Raw genomic sequence first — 19,553 nt, 5'->3', positions numbered from 1 at the left:
TATGTTGCCCTGCATTGTGTAGATCAACAGAGAAACATGTCCAGGCAATAGTGAAATAAAAAGAGTAACTTTAAGTTCTTTTACTGGGACTCAGATGTATAAGAAGGATTGATGTATCCTTATTGTGCCGTATTGCTATTCTCTTCTATTGTAAACTTAATTCCCCCGTCACTATCTGCCCTGTATTCCACACTGTTCACAACTTATAGACCAGTGCGACCAGAAGTTTCAAATCCTCATGCAGTAATATCCAGCAAGGAAATATTATTTATCTGAGCTACATTTGGTTGAAACAGATGCTTCTTTTGTCTTTCAGTTGGAGACACTGCACTAATTACCAATACATTGGTATTGGACTATGAAAATGAGTCTGTTAAATTCTACACATTAAATGTAGTAGTTACGGACCTGGGAGGTAACATAGCCACGTGTGACCTGAATGTATCATTGACTGCCATCAATGAAGAACCTGAATGTGATGCTGCATTTACAGCAGTGACAGGTGAAGATATTTAATTGGTTAATCTTGACCTATATTGAAGAGTGATTGCAATGAATTTAATCTTTCTCTGGTAATAAATTCTGCCAGCTCTTGATTTTATTTCTCGTGCATCAATTGTCATTCTAGAAGGCATTGTAAATCCATCCGTCGATAGTTTAGTAGCATGACAACCATCTTTGCATATAGCAAATAGAAGAGGGTGTGACTCTGCTTAATTGGCAAGCGCCCAGTGGCTGGAATTCTCCGGCCGTTCACGGATTCACGGAATTCTCCCGCCGCCGCTGCCGGAGAGGATGGAGAATCTGGCACTCAGACAAATCTCTGTTCACTGCAGCGGGACCGGAGTATCCCACTGGCATGCACGGCTGGAGAATCCTGCTCAGTCTCTTAGTTGTGATCCTCATGCTGAGTTGATGCGCAGCTAGAGTTCTATCCTAACCAGAAGGAGTTTCATTATGTCTAAAAAATGATGCCAGAATGTTAGGGAAATGTATGAATTAAATGCTCTGCACTCAAAAGGACTCAAGCCGAACATAGGAACAGGAGTTGGCCATTCAGCCCTTCAAACCTGTTCTGCTATTCATTGAGATCGTGGTCGATCTGAGGCCTAACTCCATATACCTGCCTTTGGCCCATATCGCTTAATACGTTTGTTTAACAAAATTTATCCATCTCAGCTTCAAAATCAGCAACTGATTGAGCATCAGCTGCCATTTGTGGAAGAAAATTCCAAACCTCTATCACCTTTTGTGTCTAGAAATGCTTCCCAACATCTCTCCTGAATGGTCTGGCCTGAAATTTTAGTCTAGTTTTAGAATCCCCAACCACTAGAAATAATTTATCTTTATCTACCCTGTCTTTCCCTTGCGGACATTGACCAGATCACCCCTTAACCTTACAAGTTCCAGAGAAAACAGGTCTTATTTGTATAATCTCTCCTCATAATTAAACCCCTGAAGTCCAGGTATCATTCTTGTAAACCTACAACAATGAGTCTGTTGTCAGATTCGACACATTAAATGTAGTAGTTACAAACCTGGGAGGTAACACAGCAACGCGCAACCTGAATGTATCATTGACTGCCATCAACGAAGAACCTGTATGCAATGCTATATTTATAGCAGGGACAGGTGAATATATTTCAATTATTATTCTTGATCTATATTGAGGAGTGATTTCAATTAATTTAATCTTCCTCTGGTAATAAATTCTGCCAGCTCTTAATTTCATTTCTCATGCATCAGTTGTCAACCTGGAATGCATGTAAACCCATCCATTGGGGAAGAGGAAATGTGGTGGCCATTTTTGCACATAACACCAGTAGATGGTCAACAAGGAATATTCTGCCGCATTGGAGAAAGTGCAGTCTGACTGTTGTAATTCACACACTGTGTGGAGGTTTAACTAGAGTTCTATCCAGCTAAGGACTGAGACCAGTCATAACTACGAGACAACATGTTACATTCAAGTTCAATCATTGATTGTGGGCCAGGAGGACAGGGATTTCTTTCATTCAGATTCTCAAGCCAAGCTTCTGCTGGAATCCTTCCCTGTCCCGATGATCTCTCCTTCATCACCTACAGTCACTCGTTCTCCTCAATGGGAGGCAGTAGCCTAATGGTATTGTCACTGGACTAGTAAGCCAGAGATAAGGTAATATTCTGGGGGCTCAGGTTCAAATCCCACCATGGCAGAGGATGAAATTTGAATTCAATTTGTGGGCGGCACAGTGGCACAGTAGTTAGCCTCACAGCGCCCGGGACCCAGGTTCAATTCTAGCCTCGGTCACTGTCTGTGTGGAGGTTGTACTTTTCCCCCCGTGTCTGCGTGGGTTTCCCCTGGCTGCTCCGGTTTCCTCCCACACTTCAAAGATGTGCGGGTTAGATTGATTGGCCATGCTAACTTCACCCTAGTGTCAGGGGGATTAGTAGGGTAAATACGTGGGTCTACAGGAATAGGGCCTGGGTGGGATTGTGGTCGGTACAGACTCGATGGGCCGCATGGCTTCCTTCTGTACTGTAGGGATCCTATGATTCTAAGATCTCATCTTCCCTCCTCATTTCCACATAGAGCCATTCACTGTGTCCACCAGCCCTGACATTCTCACGCTGACAGGCGACATCCCCATCGGTCCTGGAACCTTTAGCTGCAGGCTTTCCCGAACAACTGTCGGACAGCCTTCAAAAAGATTCACACACAGCAATTCTCCCTCCTCATCCAAAGCATGCTTTAAAGTGAAAGCTTATTTATTATTGCCACAAGTAGGCTTACATTAACACTGCAATGAAGTTACTGTGAAAATCCGACGCCTGTTTGTAGCATGGCCAATGCACCTAACCAGCACGTCTTTTGGACTGTGGGAGGAAACCGGAACACCCAGAGGAAACCCACGCAGACACAGGGAGAACGTACAAACAGACAGTGACCAAGGCTGGGATCAAACCTGTGACCCTGTGAGGCAGCAGTGCTAACCACTTTTTATGAAAGCAGTGATTAGGTAGTTGTTGAGAAGGATCAGAATTGGGCCACAATTTAGTTTGCTCTCAGTGATGACTGGATTTACATGTTATTTACTGTTTGAATTCATATTTACGCCAATGTTTAAGTGAAAATCTCCACTCATGCTATTGAAATACTTCCCATCTTATGTCTGAAAAGTAAAATAATTTACCACCATTAACTCTGCCATTTCTACATTGATCTAATGCTGCTTTGATTCATCACATTTACTTCCTTACAGGACCTTCTGTCACTATTCCAGAGAGCATTGCTATTGGAACCTCAGTCTATAAGATAACGGCATCTGATCCTGATGGAGATTCTTTACAAGTAAATCTTTTCTAATGATAGGTTGTTTCTGATCTTGATTCAGTTTAAGACGTGCAATCAAAGTTTTCAATGCCAGTCTGAAGCATTTTCATACTTGTGACAATGGTACAAACATGCTGATGAATGGAGGGAATCCCAGGGATTGAGATATAAGGGGTGAACCACTGATCACTGAGTATCCAACCTCTGCCCTGCTTGCAATGATTGTGTCAAAGAACAAAGAACAATACAGCACAGGAACAGGCCCTTCGGCCCTCCAAGCCCGTGCCGCTCCCTGGTCCAAACTAGACCATTCTTTTGTATCCCTCCATTCCCACTCTGTTCATGTGGCTATCTAGAAAAGAACATTGTGTCGTTGTGGTTGATCCAATTCAAGTTCCAGTTCATAGAGATTCCCAAGATGTTGATGATGGGATCTAGTCATTGTGCATTCTCCCTTTGGAGATGACCATTGTCTGTGTATTCCTCTTGTTAGAGTTCCTCCTTATCTCTCATCCATTCCCTTTCATTCCTCATTACCCACCTTTACCTTTCCCTAACTCCCCCTCAAGTCCACACCTCCTCCCCCCATTTCCTTCCATTTTACCCTTCTCTCTCTAATTACCTCTATTCTTCTCCATTTTTCTCCCCTGCTCATTTCCTCCCTCTTCTCTTCCACCTTGCCTCATCTCTCCAACTCCTTCACTTCTCTCTCTCTGTTTCTTCTCATATTCCCCCATATTCATTTCTTCCAATTATTCTCTCCACAGCAGTCAGTTGGTTCAGTTGGTTAGACAGCTAATGTAGGGGTCAGATTAATGGGAATGATCGCCATTCTGACTAATATAGAATTGGGGCCTACCTCCTTGCCCTATCCTTGGGGACTTACCAATTAGGCTGGTGACTAATTGCTGTTGATCCACCTTCAGATAGTGAACTGAAAAGAAAAAGACCAAACTCTTCCCAGAAAGGAACGTTGTTAGGTCTTAACTTGGCCTATGTAACAACAAAGAGATCACCTAGTGGAAAGTAAGTCTTCAATTTGGAGTTTGATATAAAAGATCCAGGGTTTGAGACTCACATAAGAGTTTAAATCTAAATCTAGAAGAAAACTGAATTCCCATTCCTTTGATTTTGTATTAATTATTTGTATTTGATCAGACAAATTAAATTTAATACAAGATAGATAATGAAGTCTATCTAAATGTTTATCTAAATGAATTGTATATTACACGGACAAAAATATGACTTTCTGATTTTATTCAGTATTCCATCCTGCCGAGCTCCTCCACCAATACCAGCGCACTATTTGACGTGGACAATTTGGGTCTAATCACCACAGCAGCTGATTTGAATTTTGAAAATGGTGACATGGTATGAGATACATTATTACTACTGAACAATGAGAATATCTTCAGCACAGAGACTTTATTCCAGTCATTTAACAGACTGGGATCTAGATTTCATTCACGGATTTAATCGTGAGTTTTGTTCTTTCCCTTCAGCTTTTCTATGCTGTGGTATCTGTTAATGACACTGGGTCTCCAAGCCTCACTTGCACAGGCACAGTAACGATCACAATTACTGATGTCAATGATGAAGTTCCAATCATCAGGTACATCAGATATTATTCCCCTGTTGGCAGACAAGATCAGTTCTCATTCCAACTGATGTTTCTTCGGTTTATTAAACAGGAATATTTATCACATTTTCAGCTCCTGTCCATCGACTACCTTGACCCTGAATGAAGAAGTGGCTGCTGGGACAACACTAATAACTTTATCTGCCTCAGACGGTGATAACAATGAGAACCTGACGTTTAGCTTTGCAGTAAATGAACCTTCCTTTGAAATCAACCAAGGTACGAACACAATTAACTATCACGAGTCCCCCAGGACATTGGCCGTGGTGAAATCTTTGGCGGAATTGTTTCCGACATTGGCAAAGTCCGATGTCGAGTGGGAAAAGTGGTTTTGAGCCCTCTGATGACAATGCGTCTTTTTCCGGTCTATTGGCAGGCAAAAATTGGCAGGCATGGATTCCACACTGTATCATTGGCAGGCAACCTCTGAATCACCCGCCATGCCATCACATCAGCACTTTAATGATCTGTGGATCCTCTGTGAAGGCCACCCCCGCATACAGCTGGCACATTTTGCTGCAAAGTCATGGCTGCCAGACCCAGCAAACATTCTGTAGCCAAGTTCACTTTCTCACTTCCCCTCCCCCTCCACATCCCCCCCCATCAACCCTCATCTCCTGTGACTCACCCCCCTTCCCCCTCTCAATGCGGTGTTGCTCTACGAGTACTGCACTCACTCCAAGCTCCCCTCAGAGATTTGCTCTCCAGGTCCCTGCCTTTTGTACCAGTCATACATGCATTGTCCTGACATCACTCCGCCATTGTTTGACGTGGGTGTGGGATTCCCGTGTACAGGCCTGATAATGATATACTAAATGTATTGCAATGAGGTTCCCGATGTTTATTGATGGGAAATGCGGCCTGTCACTGATGGAAGGAGGGGATGATTGTGTTCTGCATTCATATCAACTTGAAATGCAACTAGGCCTTCTCACGATCTTTTCCACTTGCCCTCAAACCCTCACAACATGAATAGGAGCGGAAAATCCCGGCTGTCGTGTATAATATTTTTATCTTCGTGTTAAGTTCGTGTAAAGTTTCTTCCTCTGTTTTCTCCTTGTTCCCTGTGTGTTTCTTTGTCCTGTGCTGTGCTTCTCTTTGCTCTGATGTTTCTTTCTGTACTTGGATCTGTGGATATGATATTTTCTTGCACAAAAATATGACTTTCTGATTTTATTCAGTATTCCATCCTGCCGAGCTCCTCCACCAATACCAGTGCATGTGCATAATCACTATTTTGTGTATCGTGACATGGCCTGTGTGCACATGTTCTATCCTTTTATGTGACCTGTGTTTATTGGTGTGATTTCATGTGTTATTACACTGCTGTATAACCATGGATATGTTATGCAGTTTGGCTTCCTCTGATTTGTCTTCATGTCAATCTTCTTCACAGTAATGTATATTTGTAATAAGTCTTTGGAGGCAGAAGTTCCTTCACCAAAATCCCTTTATTTACAATTCCAACAGTAGTACACAGAGTGCTATCAGTCAGCAGTCTACCTTCGGGAGTCCCAGAGGAACTGACACTCCTGGTTAAATACCAAGAAAAGACTCCTTGATTGGCCCATCAATTGACTCCTTAATCAGGGAACTCTTTTTTTTCCCTTGACTCCTTAATCAGGGAGTTCATTCTCCAATAGGCCAACCTCAATGGCCTGATTGAAGTCATTACAATATTTGCATTAGCATCTTGTGGTTAATTATATGTTATTATTTTACCATGTCATTTGTTTGTTTGTTTTACTTTCCTATAACGTGAGTCAGAGAGCTATTCAGCTTAATTATAATGCGCAAATACTGTACAAAGCAGACCTTACCAGGAGCGTGCATAGAGAAACACATCAAGCCAGAGTAATATAACAAAGAGGCAGGTCAACTAGTTCTTTTGAAGGACAAATGTGTTTACTTGACAACAGAGATAGGTGCATCTTTCTTGACAAGCACTTAAATCTCTTTTTTAAGGTAAATGTTATTCCCGTCACTCTCTGTCCATTCTTCCTCTCGACTCATCACATATTGACTGAATCTATCAGAAGTTTCAAACCCTCATTTGATATTCCACAACAGGGAAACATTTATCTGAAACAGATGCTTCTTTTGTCTTTCAGTTGGAGACACTGCACTAATTACCAATACATTGGTATTGGACTATGAAAATGAGTCTGTTGTCAAATTCTACACATTAAATGTAGTAGTTACGGACCTGGGAGGTAACATAGCCACGTGTGACCTGAATGTATCATTGACTGCCATCAATGAAGAACCTGAATGTGATGCTGCATTTACAGCAGTGACAGGTGAAGATATTTAATTGGTTAATCTTGACCTATATTGAAGAGTGATTGCAATGAATTTAATCTTTCTCTGGCAATAAATTCTGCCAGCTCTTGATTTTAGTTCTCGTGCATCAATTGTCATTCTAGAAGGCATTGTAAATCCATCCATCGATAGTTTGGTAGCATGACAACCATTTTTGCACATAGCAAATAGAAGAGGGTGTGACTCTGCTTAATTGGCAAGCGCTCAGTGGCTGGAATTCTCTGGCCATTCACACCCCGCCGCCGCTGCCAGAGAGGATGGAGAATCTGGCGCTCAGACAAATCTCTGTTCACTGCAGCGGGACTGGAGTATCCCACTGGCATGCACGGCTGGAGAATCCTGCTCAGTCTCTTAGTTGTGATCCTCATGCTGAGTTGATGCACAGCGAGAGTTCTATCCTAACCAGAAGGAGTTTCATTATGTCTAAAAAATGGTGCCAGAATGTTAGGGAAATTTATGAATTAAGTGTTCCGCACTCAAAAGGACTCAAGCCAAACATAGGAATAGGAGTAGGCCATTCAGCCTATCAAACCTGTTCTGCTATTCATTGAGATCATGGCTGATCTGAGGCCTAACTCCATGCACCTGCCTTTGGTCCATATCCCTTAATACCTTTGTGGAACAAAAAATTATCCATCTCAGATTTAAAGATAGCAACAGCCATTTCTGGAAGAGAGTTCCAAACATCTATCACCCTTTGTGTGTAGAAGTGCTTCCTAAAATCTCTCCTGAAAGTTCTGGCCCTAATTTTTAGACTATGCCCCCTAGTTCTAGAATCTCCAACCAACGGAAATAGTTTATCTTTATCTACCCTGCCTTTTCCTGTTAGTATCTTGAAGACTTCAATCAGATTACCCCTTAACCTTCTAAGTGCTAGAGAAAACAGGCCTAATTTGAATAATCTCTCCTCATAATTCAACCACTGAAGTCCAGGTATCATGCTTGTAAACCTATGCTGCACCCTCGCTCCAAAGCCAATATATCCTTCCTAAGGCGTGGTGCCCAGATCGGCTCACAGTACTTCAATGGAACTACAACACTCTCATCGCAGTTATCTGGCTCAAAGTAGATATATGGGGTAATAAGTCCATTGAGTATTTTCCTGGTTTCCCAGGGTTTGGGAAACCAGCAACTAAAGGATGGAGTGAATTGCCATTTTGAACAGACAAGTACTTTTCCAGCAGTGAATGTGGGCTCGAAGTCCCTCACAGCCTCTTAAGAAAACAGTCTGCTGCAATCTCCCCTTCCACAAGGACTCATCCTCCAAGGATCTGTCCCACCCTTTTCACTTCCACGTTCTGAGCTTCATGCTAGCCACACCAATCCTGAACTTCCCTGATTGCCATTCCTAGCAGTTGCCTGATGCAGCCTTCTGTCCTAGGCCTTTCTGAAAGCCTTCAGAATTGGCGCACAGCCCTTCCTCCTCCTCCCCAGCACAGTCCTGCCCTATCAAACAGGTGTTCATAAAGGCAGTTGTTGAGAAGAATTAAACTGGGCCACATAATCTTCAGTCCTCTGTGATCACGCCAATTATAACACATTTACTTCCGGCATTGGGATTTATACCAGCACTAAAGTGAAAATCTATACTTAAGCTTTGAAATAGGTCAGCATTGGACGTCTGAATATATAAACTAATTTATTGCCATTCACTCCATCATTTATACATTGATCTAATATTATTTAAATCTATCACATTTCCTTTATTACAGGACCTTCTGTCACTATTCCAGAGACCATTGCTGTTGGTACCTCTGTCTATAAGATAACAGCATCTGATCCTGATGGAGATCTTTTACAAGTCAGTCTTTTCTAACAGTAGGCACTTTCTGCTCTTGATTAAGTTCAAGATACCTAAATGAAGTTTTAAACCTCGGTTTGAACCATTTTAATGCTTGTGTCAATGGTATGTACATGGTGGTCTTATGTCAGGAATTCTAAGATATTCAGCGGTAAGAGATGAACCACCGATCACGGAATATCCAGCCGCTTTCCTGCTCAGGCCTCAGTGTTAGAATGGTTGATAGGAGAATCTCTACCTCTGAGCCGATAGCTCTGGGTTTGAGTCCCACCCAGGACCTGTTGGCACTCGGTGAATTTGTCGTGCAGCCAAGCAGGTTGATTGGCCTCCTGTAAAATCCTTCCAATAAGCTTATGGCAGATGGTAAGAATGGGAGAGTTTCCCGGCCAACCAGACCTGCAGCACAACAGCATCCTCGTGCTGGAAGACCCCATGTGTGAGCTCTTGTCAGAGGCTTCATGATAACCATCCTCCTAGCTTTGAGGGACTGCTGGAGACAAGAAGAGAATGTAGTTGATCCAATTAATGCTCTGCATTAGGGAGATCATCAAGATGCTGATGGCAGGGCCTTGGTCTAAGGAGAGCTGATTGTGCTTTCTTCTTAAGGAGATGGCCATTATCAATGCATTCCTTTTCCTTGTCGTTTTCCTCCTCCACTTTCTCCTGCTTCCCCTCCTGCCTCATCCATTAATCTCCAATTCCCTTCTTTATTCTCTCTTCTCTTCCCAGCTTAATAGCTTAACCACCTTCCTTCACTCTCCTTCTCTCAAGTCGCCATTGTGTTCTCCATTTCCCATAGCTCCCTCTAGGGTGACACAGTGGTTAGCACTGCTGCCTCACAGTGCAAGGGACCCAGGTTCAATTCCGGCCTCGGGTGACTGTCTGAGTGGAGTTTGCACGTTCTCCCCGTCTCTGCGTGGGTTTCCTCCGGGTGCTCCGGTTTCCTCCCACATTCCAAAGATGTGTGGGTTATGTTGATTGGCCATGCTAAATTGCCCCTTAGTGTCAGGGGGATTAGCAGGGTAAATACGTGTGGTTAAAGGGATAGGGCCTGAGTGGGATTGTTGTTTGTGCAGGCTCGATGGGCTGAATGGCCTCCTTCTGCATGGTAGGACTTCTATGATTCTTTGATAACCTCTCTCCACTACACCTCCTCATCCCAAATTTCTCTCTTCCTCTTCTCTCTACATCTTTCCCTAAGTTTGTCTCCTCATTCACCTTTATCTCAATTTTTCTCCCCTACTCCTTCCCTCTTTTCTCCTCTCTCCCACTTTGCTTTCTCTCTCCAACTCCTCTACCTTGCTTTCTCTCTCTCTCTCTCTGTCTTTCTGTCCTCACATTTCACCATCTCCATTTGACTCCGATTATCTCCTCACATACTAACTTTGCTGGACCTAAGTACTGCAAATGGTCTTGATTTTCCCATTGCATCAATATCACCTTGTAGACAGTCAATCTTCCCTTTGTAGTTTATTTCTTACAATTGATTGCAAAAATTAAGATTGAAATAAGAAGAAAATTAAGTTTATTTAAAATGCTCAGCTTAAGAATGAAATATTACATTATATTGATAATGTTCTGATTTTTTTTCAGTATTCCTTCTTGCCGAGCTCCTCCACCAATACCAGCGCACTATTTGACGTGGACAATTTGGGTCTAATCACCACAGCAGCTGATTTGAATTTTGAAAATGGTGACATGGTATGAGATACATTATTACTACTGAACAATGAGAATATCTTCAGCACAGAGACTCTATTCCAGTCATTTTACAGACTGGGATATATGGGGGGATTCACCCAGCCGTTGGTGGGAATTCCGATCACCCGCTGAATAGGGTAATGGGCCTATAATGGGATTCCCACCAGGTTTGAACACATTTGGGATTCACCCAGCCCATCCTCCCAGCCCAGGGCAGTGGAAACCCAATATTTTTTTCCTTCATTTGTGGGACATGGGCGTTCCTGGCTGGGCCAGCATTTATTGCCCATCCCTAGTTGCCCTTGTTCAGAGGGCAGTTGAGAGTCAACCACATTGCTGTGGCTCTGGAGTCACATGTAGGCCAGACAAGGTGAGGACAGCAGATTGCCTTCCCTAAAAGACATTAGTGAACCAAATGGGTTTTTCTGACAATCAACAATGGTTTCATGGTCATTAGCAGACTCTTAATTCCAGATATTTTAAAATCAAATTCAAATTCCACCATCTGCCATGGCAGGATTCAAACCTGGGTCACCAGAACATTAGCTGAGTTTTTGGATTAATAGTCTAGTGACAATACCACTAGGCTATCACCTCCCCTAAATTATGCAAAATCCCTTGTTTACATGTTATGAGCAGGCTAGACGGCCCATTTAGTGGCCTCCTGCTAGTCACCCCCCTTCCCAGCAGGAACTGCACTAGGTGAGCTTTGGCATTGGTTCTGGCCTGTGTGGACCTGGTGTGCTGGACCCTGAAGGGGGTCAAGGAGGTAGGTCCATTGCCCATGTACCCTTCTGCCGCTGCCAGGGTCCTGAGGGTTGAGTTGGCTCGGGCTGGGGACAAGGGGTTGCCCTCACCACTCTCCCCCAGGATGAGCATCTCATGGCTGGACTGCCCGTTGAAGACCTGGGAAAGCTGTTGCTCAGTTTCAGCACGGTGAATTCAGACCCCATCCTGGGGTAAGATATTCAGTATTGCCTCTGTCCTCTAAAACCTTTGAAGTTCCCTGGTCACTTTAATCTCCATGCTCCCAGGACAGCTGGAAGGATTCCAAATCCCAGCAGCACTTCATTCAGCAGGAGGGATTACCCTTTCTTTCTCAAGGAAGATGCAGGTGTGAGAAGACCCCTTTCAAATCCTCTGGACTGAAAGAAGTCAGTCACTTTCACGAGGGTAGAATTCCCTTGACAACAGCCCCATTGTTTTAACACAATATTAATTTCAAATCTCTGAGCCTTCATAGAAAGCTAAAAGCATTTGAAACCCTTTGAAAATCTTTGTTTCCATTCAATTTCAGTCTAAACCTTTTAACTCTCCGTTGATTGACAGCTTAATGATTTTTACTCAGCATGTAGTCAGCTGTTTGTTTACCTTTCCCTTCATGCTTGAATGCATCTCAAGTACCCCATTGTAACTAACAGCAATGTTTATATACAAAAGAAGAGCTGTAAAGCACTTAGCTGCTTTTGAAGTTCCTGCAGCTGCTTGTGGTCACCATTGCAATCCTTCCAGGGGACATAGAGCTTAAAGTGACCAGGGAACTTCAAAGCTTTTAGAGGACAGAGATAATAATGAATATCATACACCAGGATGTTGTCTGAATTCACCATCCTGAAACTGAACAACATCTTTCCCAGGGCTAGAAGGGGCAGTTCAATCAGGAGACTGCCATCCCGGAGAAGAGTGGCAAGGTCAACCACTGCCCCCTTCCAGAACTCACCCAACCCCCAGGACATAGAAACATAAAATCTAGAAGCAGGAGAATGCCAGTCAGCACTTCGAGCCTGCTCCACCATTCATTTTGATCATGGCTGATCTTCCAATACAATATCCTGAACCCCTTTCCCCCCATATCCCTTGATCCCTTTAGCCCCAAGAGCGAGATTTAATTTCTTCTTGAAATCAGACAATGTTTTGGCCTTAAAATGACCTTTGGGGGACACTCCTTCTGCAGCCTGGCAGCGGAACAGGGGCACATGGGCACTGGACCAATCCCCTCAGAGTCCCAGATGTCAGTCCAGGGGGTCAGTGCCCAGATACCAGAGACAGTGCATTGTTGGCAATGCCAAGAGGCACGGTCTGAGGGTGGGGACGGGGTGGGGGGGTGGTTCTGATCGGGTCACCCTCATGCTCAATCATAGAATCATAGAAACCCTACAGTGCAGAAGGAGGCCATTCGGCCCATCGAGTCTGCACCGACCACAATCCCACCCAGGCCCTACCCCCACATATTTACCCGCTAATCCCTCTAACCTACGCATCTCAGGACTCTAAGGGGCAATTTTTAACCTGGCCAATCAACCTAACCCGCACATCTTTGGACTGTGGGAGGAAACCGGAGCACCCGGAGGAAACTCACGCAGACACGAGGAGAATGTGCAAACTCCACACAGACAGTGACCCGAGCCGGGAATCGAACCCGGGACCCTGGAGCTGTGAAGCAGCAGTGCTAACCACTGTGCTACCGTGCCGCCCACTGTGCTACCGTGCCGCATGCTGGTGGGATGGAGAGGGTGGGTGGCCTGGTATTTTTATGGTAGGGAGGGAGGGATGCCCTTCTCTGCTAAGGGTGGTGCTCCCCTTGTTAGTGGGCAGGGGGCACTATTTCCATTTTTGGGGGGGGCGAGCTGTGAATGTGGAGATCGGGAGCCCCATAAAAAGCTGGACTGGCTGATGTGTTTCCTGAGAAATTTGCATCGATCAGGTGGGTGAATCCCACCTGACAGCACTGCCAGCACCAATGGGAAACACTCTGATTTTGCTGGTGGTGTGGGCTCTTAGTGCCAATGTGGGTGAACTGCAGCCATAGATTTCATTCACGGATTTAATCGTGACTTTTGTTCTTTCCCTTCAGCTTTTCTATGCTGTGGTATCTGTTAATGACACTGGGTCTCCAAGCCTCACTTGCACAGGCACAGTATCGATCACAATTACTGATGTCAATGATGAAGTTCCAATCATCAGGTACGTCAGATATTATTCCCCTGTTGGCAGACAAGATCAGTTCTCATTCCGACTGATGTTTCTTCGGTTTATTAAACAGGAATATTTATCACATTTTCAGCTCCTGTCCATCGACTACCTTAACCCTGAATGAAGAAGTGGCTGCTGGGACAACACTAATAACTTTATCTGCCTCAGACGGTGATAACAATGAGAACCTGACGTTTAGCTTTGCAGTAAATGAACCTTCCTTTGAAATCAACCAAGGTACGCACACATGTTACATGTGTTTTGTTGTCCTGAATTGCATGTCCTTTTTGCTGTGGTGATTGTTTTTAGATTTTGATCTGTGGATGTGATATTTTCTTATTTTGTATCTGTGTGTTTATACATGTGGTCATCAACATGCTCCATCAACCTTTGCTTACTTTGATATGACTGGGGTGTCTTTCTATTGCATTTGGTATTTCAGTTTAGTCAACTCTGCATATCTGTTGCATATCTAGCAGTTTGCTCTCTGATTGTGCAATGTTTGTTCTGGCTTGCCTTTGTGATATTATTCCATGTGGCAATGGTTACTTATCATTAATCATGGAACGATTTTTGTGCCATTTGATCGGAGGCAGATTTATAGTTTGTATGGCCCTGCGCTCACCTTCATTACTGCAACCCCCCCACTCCCCCGTCCCCACACCCCTCCCAACACAGCCCACCCTCACCCTAAAGGGTGCAAAGGCACAAAAATACACACATTGATCACTGCTTTAGTGCTCTTTAACTTGCAAAAACATGCCGGTTTGAATAATTGCTGAATTGAAGTCCGAGTTTACCTCTTGTCAGAATCATTCATTGTACTCTCCGCTTGCCCGTTCCTCCCTCACAAATTCTTGTTCCCCCAACCCCATCATAAACTCTCCCTTCCTCCAAAATGCAATCTGGCCCTCGCACACTCTCCTCTCCCACACCCCTCACATTCTCCCATTCTCGCAGTCTCACTTACCTCGCTAGCCTGGGGTTTTCAAGGCAGCCTCCTGCCTCACTCGCCATCTCCATGTGGCTACGGTTTGATTCGGGGCCTAGCGCCTCACTGTCACTGGCCTGCCCTGGGTCACGTAAAACTTGCTGGCCTTTTGTAAAAACAATAAAACCCCAACAGTTTCTGCCTCACCTGGTCGCCTCTTTATGCCTCGTGCACACCTCAACATTCGGTCCAGTGTTTTCCCGCTCTTTCAGACTCACCAGAGTCTCATTTTACTCTGCATTGCTACTGGTATTGAGCCAATCAACAAATGCAGAGTAGTCAGGCTCTGATTGGTGCCCACAGTGCTCCTCCCTCCCCCAGATTAGTGCGTCCATATTTTGCAACATTTCATCTCTTCACGATAACCTTTATTTCCCTCACACTAACGTGTTCACTGTTCCTCACTCCTCCCAGTTGTTTCAAACTGTCATGTGGTGACATACAACAAGGAAATACTACTGGTTGAAACAGATATTTCTTTTCTCTTTCAGTTGGAGACACTGCAATAATTACCAATATATTCATGCTGGACTATGACAATGTGTCAATTGCCAGATTCTACACATTAAATGTGGTAGTTACAGACCTGGGAAGTAATATAGCTACGTGCAACGTGAATGTATCATTAAATCCCATCAACGAGGATCCTGTATGTGATGCTGCTTTTGTTGCAGGGACAGGTGAAGATATTTAAGTTATTAATTTTGACCTTTATTTGAATAGTGATTGCAACACATTGTATTTATCTCTTGTAACATTAGAGGGAGGTCTCGTGGGTCAGTGGGTAATGGATCTACCTCAGGCTAGAAGCTCTGGGTTCAAGACCCACTTCAGGACTTGGCCACAGCAGGGTTCACAGGTTATGTATTGTGAATGGAAGAGCCACAGCTTGGCATGAGGGGCCATGGCGGTTGGTTGGAGGAGCATAACTTGGCACAGGGGAGCGAGGGTCTATCGGGCATGAGTGGAGGGGCATAGCTTGCCAAAGGGGGGGCATGAGGTGCTATTAGGAGAGATGAAGGGACTCACCTTGGCCTGGGGGACACGAGGAGGACCTTTTCAACTCAGCTTTTCAAAGGTCTCCTCTGCAGACGAGGGGTCACGAATCCTTGAGGGGCCGTGAACCACGCTTAAAAAGCTGGCCTGGCTCCATGATAATTGCCAAGGTTAGGACATGCCCATCTTCACTCTGGAGCCAGCCAGGTCCCGAGTGCCAGGTGCGGCATTTTGACCCGAACAAACTCGCACCCTATAAAAGGCACAAAATGAGACAGCCTGGGAATAGGGTCAGGGGGTCTTCTGGATCCAGAACCTGTCTATCATTCTTAAAGGGCTCCCGAATCATCCCAACTCAGTGAAAACCCAAGCTATTCACTCTGCTTCTCTCCACAGATGCTGCCCAGCCTGCTGATAATTTCCAGCAATGTTTGTTCTTAGGAATTGTGGTGAACCATAGTTGGTTACCACTATGAGTGCTGAGCCATGGATGGTCAGCACTATGGGTGTTTGTAGATATGTTACTGTAGTTACTGTTGGTGTTAGGGTTGGGCTGTTCTACCTGTTGATATTGTTCTGTGGTACACTCCAGTTGGCTCCGCCTACCAGGGGAAGTATAAAGGTCACTGCACTGCCTGGTGACCCTTTAGTCTGGGATTGTATTGTATATAGTGTGCTCCATTCTTGTCAGTAATAAAAGCCTTTATTTCCCAGGTACAATCTAGCCTCCCGAGTGATTTAATCGCGCATCAGGAATGTAAATGTATCTGGCTGTAGCTGTGGCCTTTACACCATTCGGTACAAAATACTCAAAACCATCTGACAAATGAAACCAAAATCTAGGCCAAGGGTGGCTGAAATTCAAGGTCTTGTGTTTAAAGGCTATGGGTGGGATTTTATGACGTCGCTCAACCTGCGACCGGAAAATCCCACCCAAGGTCAGACATTTCCATTGTCCACCCCTTGCCCGTTCTGATTCTGTGGCGGGCGGGGTAGTAGATTTCTGGCGAATGTTTTGTCTCATTAAAAGATAAAACAAACAATTTTCACCTGAAATCATTTTACAAGAAGTGCAGAAAACCTATCACAATTCGAATTATCTGTGGTCAATATTACTCGAGGTAAATGGAAACAACACAGAACAGAACAGGGTCACCATCAGTCCAGCTTGGATTTGTAAAACTGCGGAACAATTAGGTGAAGTCCATTTTCTCACTGCAAGAACTTCCCTTATAGATTGAAATTACTGTTTATGGTTTGAGTGGAGAGGAAATTAATTGTTCCACTATTACAGAGACATTAACAGACATCATTTTCAAATAAAGAAGTTTGTTTTTATTAGCTGAAGATTGAAGCCTTGCCTTATTCATACTCCTGAAGTCCCATTATTTATTAATTACTGAAAGTATTCGAATAAAAGTGGATAATGGCGGTTATACAGCCCCTTCTTGATCCAATGTTATTCTCAGTGGTCAAGGAGAAATAACATTGTAGGGAATTGTATGACACATGCTGGATCAGCCACTCTCTCTTAATGCTGATTATCTCCCAGGCTGAGTTCCCCTAGCATACAGCTGTGTCCAGAACTACAAACCTCAGTGTTTAAAACCGTATCCACTTTGCAAGATTAAAGTAAATCATGGTCTGTATGACATCCAAGCCCTGACAAATAGGGGAAATGGTCACCAAGACACCTCAGTTAAATCTACAAATGCATCACCAAAAGTGACCCTTTTCAAGTGATCAGTTTCCATGGTCCGAAATAGTGGGAAAAGGGGCATTCAGGATCCTGATAGCTGTATCACTGCTACAACACACATCACTCCTTGTGAATAAAATGGAATGACTGATACAAACTTTGACATGCGGACAGTGAGGACAAAAGCTGAAATTCTTGAATCAGATCAGATGTGGACCAGTAAAAGAGACTTGTTCACTTCTCTTGTAGCTGTTTTAGTACCAAGGAAAATTAACTGTTAATCTGAAATGACACTCTGAGACATATATATTGAGGGGGTAGTTTTCAAAGAAATTTCTCAAGGTGGACAACTTCCTCCTCATGTTTGCTTTTCAATTACAGCATCAGTAGATGTCAATGAAACACATGATGTTCTTACCGCAATTTACCAAGTTTCTGCAACAGACCCAGATTCTGATGACTCTTTGACAGTAAGATTCTATTTCTGTAATATTTGCTATATTATGTACAAAGAATGTTGGTAGTTATATACCTGAAAGTTTCCAAAGGGTGCCCTGACCAGAGCAAAAATAATCTTGCACCCATGCCACCACAAAAGTATCAGTTTCTCCCCTCCACCCCCCACCCAAAACAATCACCGGCACCTCTCTCTTCTCACACCCCCCTCCCTCATATCCAATCATTGCCAGCATTTCCTCCCCCCTTCAGCGCACTCCCTCCCCCCCACTCCCTACCACACATTTGATACGTGCATTCATGTCTTGGTGAACTTATTGTACACCAAGCTGATGTGATGTGAGGTTTGAAAATACATCCCGGGTCCCGGGTTCGATTCCTGGCGCGGGTCACTGTCTGTGTGGAGTTTGCACATTCTCCTCGTGTCTGCGTGGGTTTACTCCGGGTGCTCCGGTTTCCTCCCACAGTCCAAAGATGTGCGGATTAGGTTGATTGGCCAGGGTAAAAATTGCCCCTTAGAGTCCTGGGATGCGTAGGTTAGAGGGATTAGCGGGTAAATATGTGGGGGTAGGGCCTGGGTGGGATTGTGGTCGGTGCAGACTCGATGGGCCGAATGGCCTCCTTCTGCACTGTAGGGTTTCTATGATTCTATGATCAAGGGGGAAAATATGGTGGGGGGGGGGGGCCATATAATGTATATAAAATTTATAATGTATGTATATATAATACATTTATTCAAATATATTAAATTGAGGTTCTCACTCTTTGTGGCCGCGAACCTTGTGATGTAACCAGTGAGGAGCGGGGAAATTCACTGAACGCTTTCACTCCGGAGAGAGCCATGTTCCCTGATTCTCTCTGGAGATAGCCATGATGCAGAGATGCCGGCTTTGGACTGGGTGGGCACAGTAAGAAGTCTCATAATACCAGGTTAAAGTCCAACAGGTTTATTTGGTAGCACAAGCTTTCGGAGCGCCGCTCCTTCCTCAGGTGAGTCAATTTCTGGATTTTTTGCTCTATTGTGTACAAATTACGTTGATCTTTATATACCTGAACGCTTTCAAAGGGTGCCCCGATCAGAGCAACACAAAAGATACCAGGTATCACTCACCTGATGAAGGAGCAACGCTCCGAAAGCTCATGCTACCAAATAAACCAGTTGGACTTTAACTTGTGTTGTGAGACTTCTTACTGTCGCTCTGGAGAGAATCACGATTCCCGATTCTCTCCAGATTTTGTCGCCGTTCTCTCTGATGGCGAACAGGGGCTGAAATATCACCCTAATGTCTTTGAGAACCTTACATTGAAGACACTAATGCTCTCCGTCCCTTTATTTTCAGTTTGATATCATATCCCAGGTGTCTGGCCCAGTCGCTGGAGGAGATTTCTTCAGCATTAATTCAGCAACTGGAATCGTGTACCGGAATTCTTCAACATCGCTCGATTACGATTCTGGATACCATGTAAATTTCCATTATAATTTATGCTATTGCAGTAAGTTGGAGGTGGAGGTCAGCTGTTTTGTACTAATGGTACTCTTAACCAATGAGTATATGCTCAAAAGGCCATTGGGTGAAGATGGGTGTAAATTGCCATCGAATCCACAAAATTATCTAAATGCTGAAACCGGTTCCATCCAGTTAGAAAGTCTGTTTCCGTTCG

At 44.1% G+C, this 19,553-nt stretch overlaps 1 protein-coding gene across 1 annotated transcript in view; it reads left to right on the top strand.

The window, feature by feature from the left end:
• The first annotated feature begins 4,712 nt into the window (after positions 1-4,712).
• LOC144507608 (cadherin-23-like) overlaps positions 4,713-19,553 on the top strand; it is a 74,078-nt gene continuing 59,237 nt past the window's right edge. Inside the window, exons 1-11 of the mRNA XM_078234762.1 lie at positions 4,713-4,791; positions 4,874-4,925; positions 5,026-5,171; positions 7,064-7,252; positions 8,987-9,075; positions 10,669-10,776; positions 13,631-13,740; positions 13,841-13,986; positions 15,232-15,420; positions 17,817-17,905; positions 19,232-19,354. Coding sequence (XP_078090888.1) covers positions 4,713-4,791; positions 4,874-4,925; positions 5,026-5,171; positions 7,064-7,252; positions 8,987-9,075; positions 10,669-10,776; positions 13,631-13,740; positions 13,841-13,986; positions 15,232-15,420; positions 17,817-17,905; positions 19,232-19,354 — 1,320 coding nt within the window. The remainder of the gene's footprint in view (positions 4,792-4,873; positions 4,926-5,025; positions 5,172-7,063; positions 7,253-8,986; positions 9,076-10,668; positions 10,777-13,630; positions 13,741-13,840; positions 13,987-15,231; positions 15,421-17,816; positions 17,906-19,231; positions 19,355-19,553) is intronic.

The sequence above is a fragment of the Mustelus asterias genome, chromosome 19, assembly GCF_964213995.1.
Source record: "Mustelus asterias chromosome 19, sMusAst1.hap1.1, whole genome shotgun sequence".
Taxonomy (NCBI): domain Eukaryota; kingdom Metazoa; phylum Chordata; class Chondrichthyes; order Carcharhiniformes; family Triakidae; genus Mustelus; species Mustelus asterias.
The sequence above is the reverse complement of the archived record's forward strand: the minus strand, read 5'-3'. Positions and strand labels throughout refer to the sequence as shown.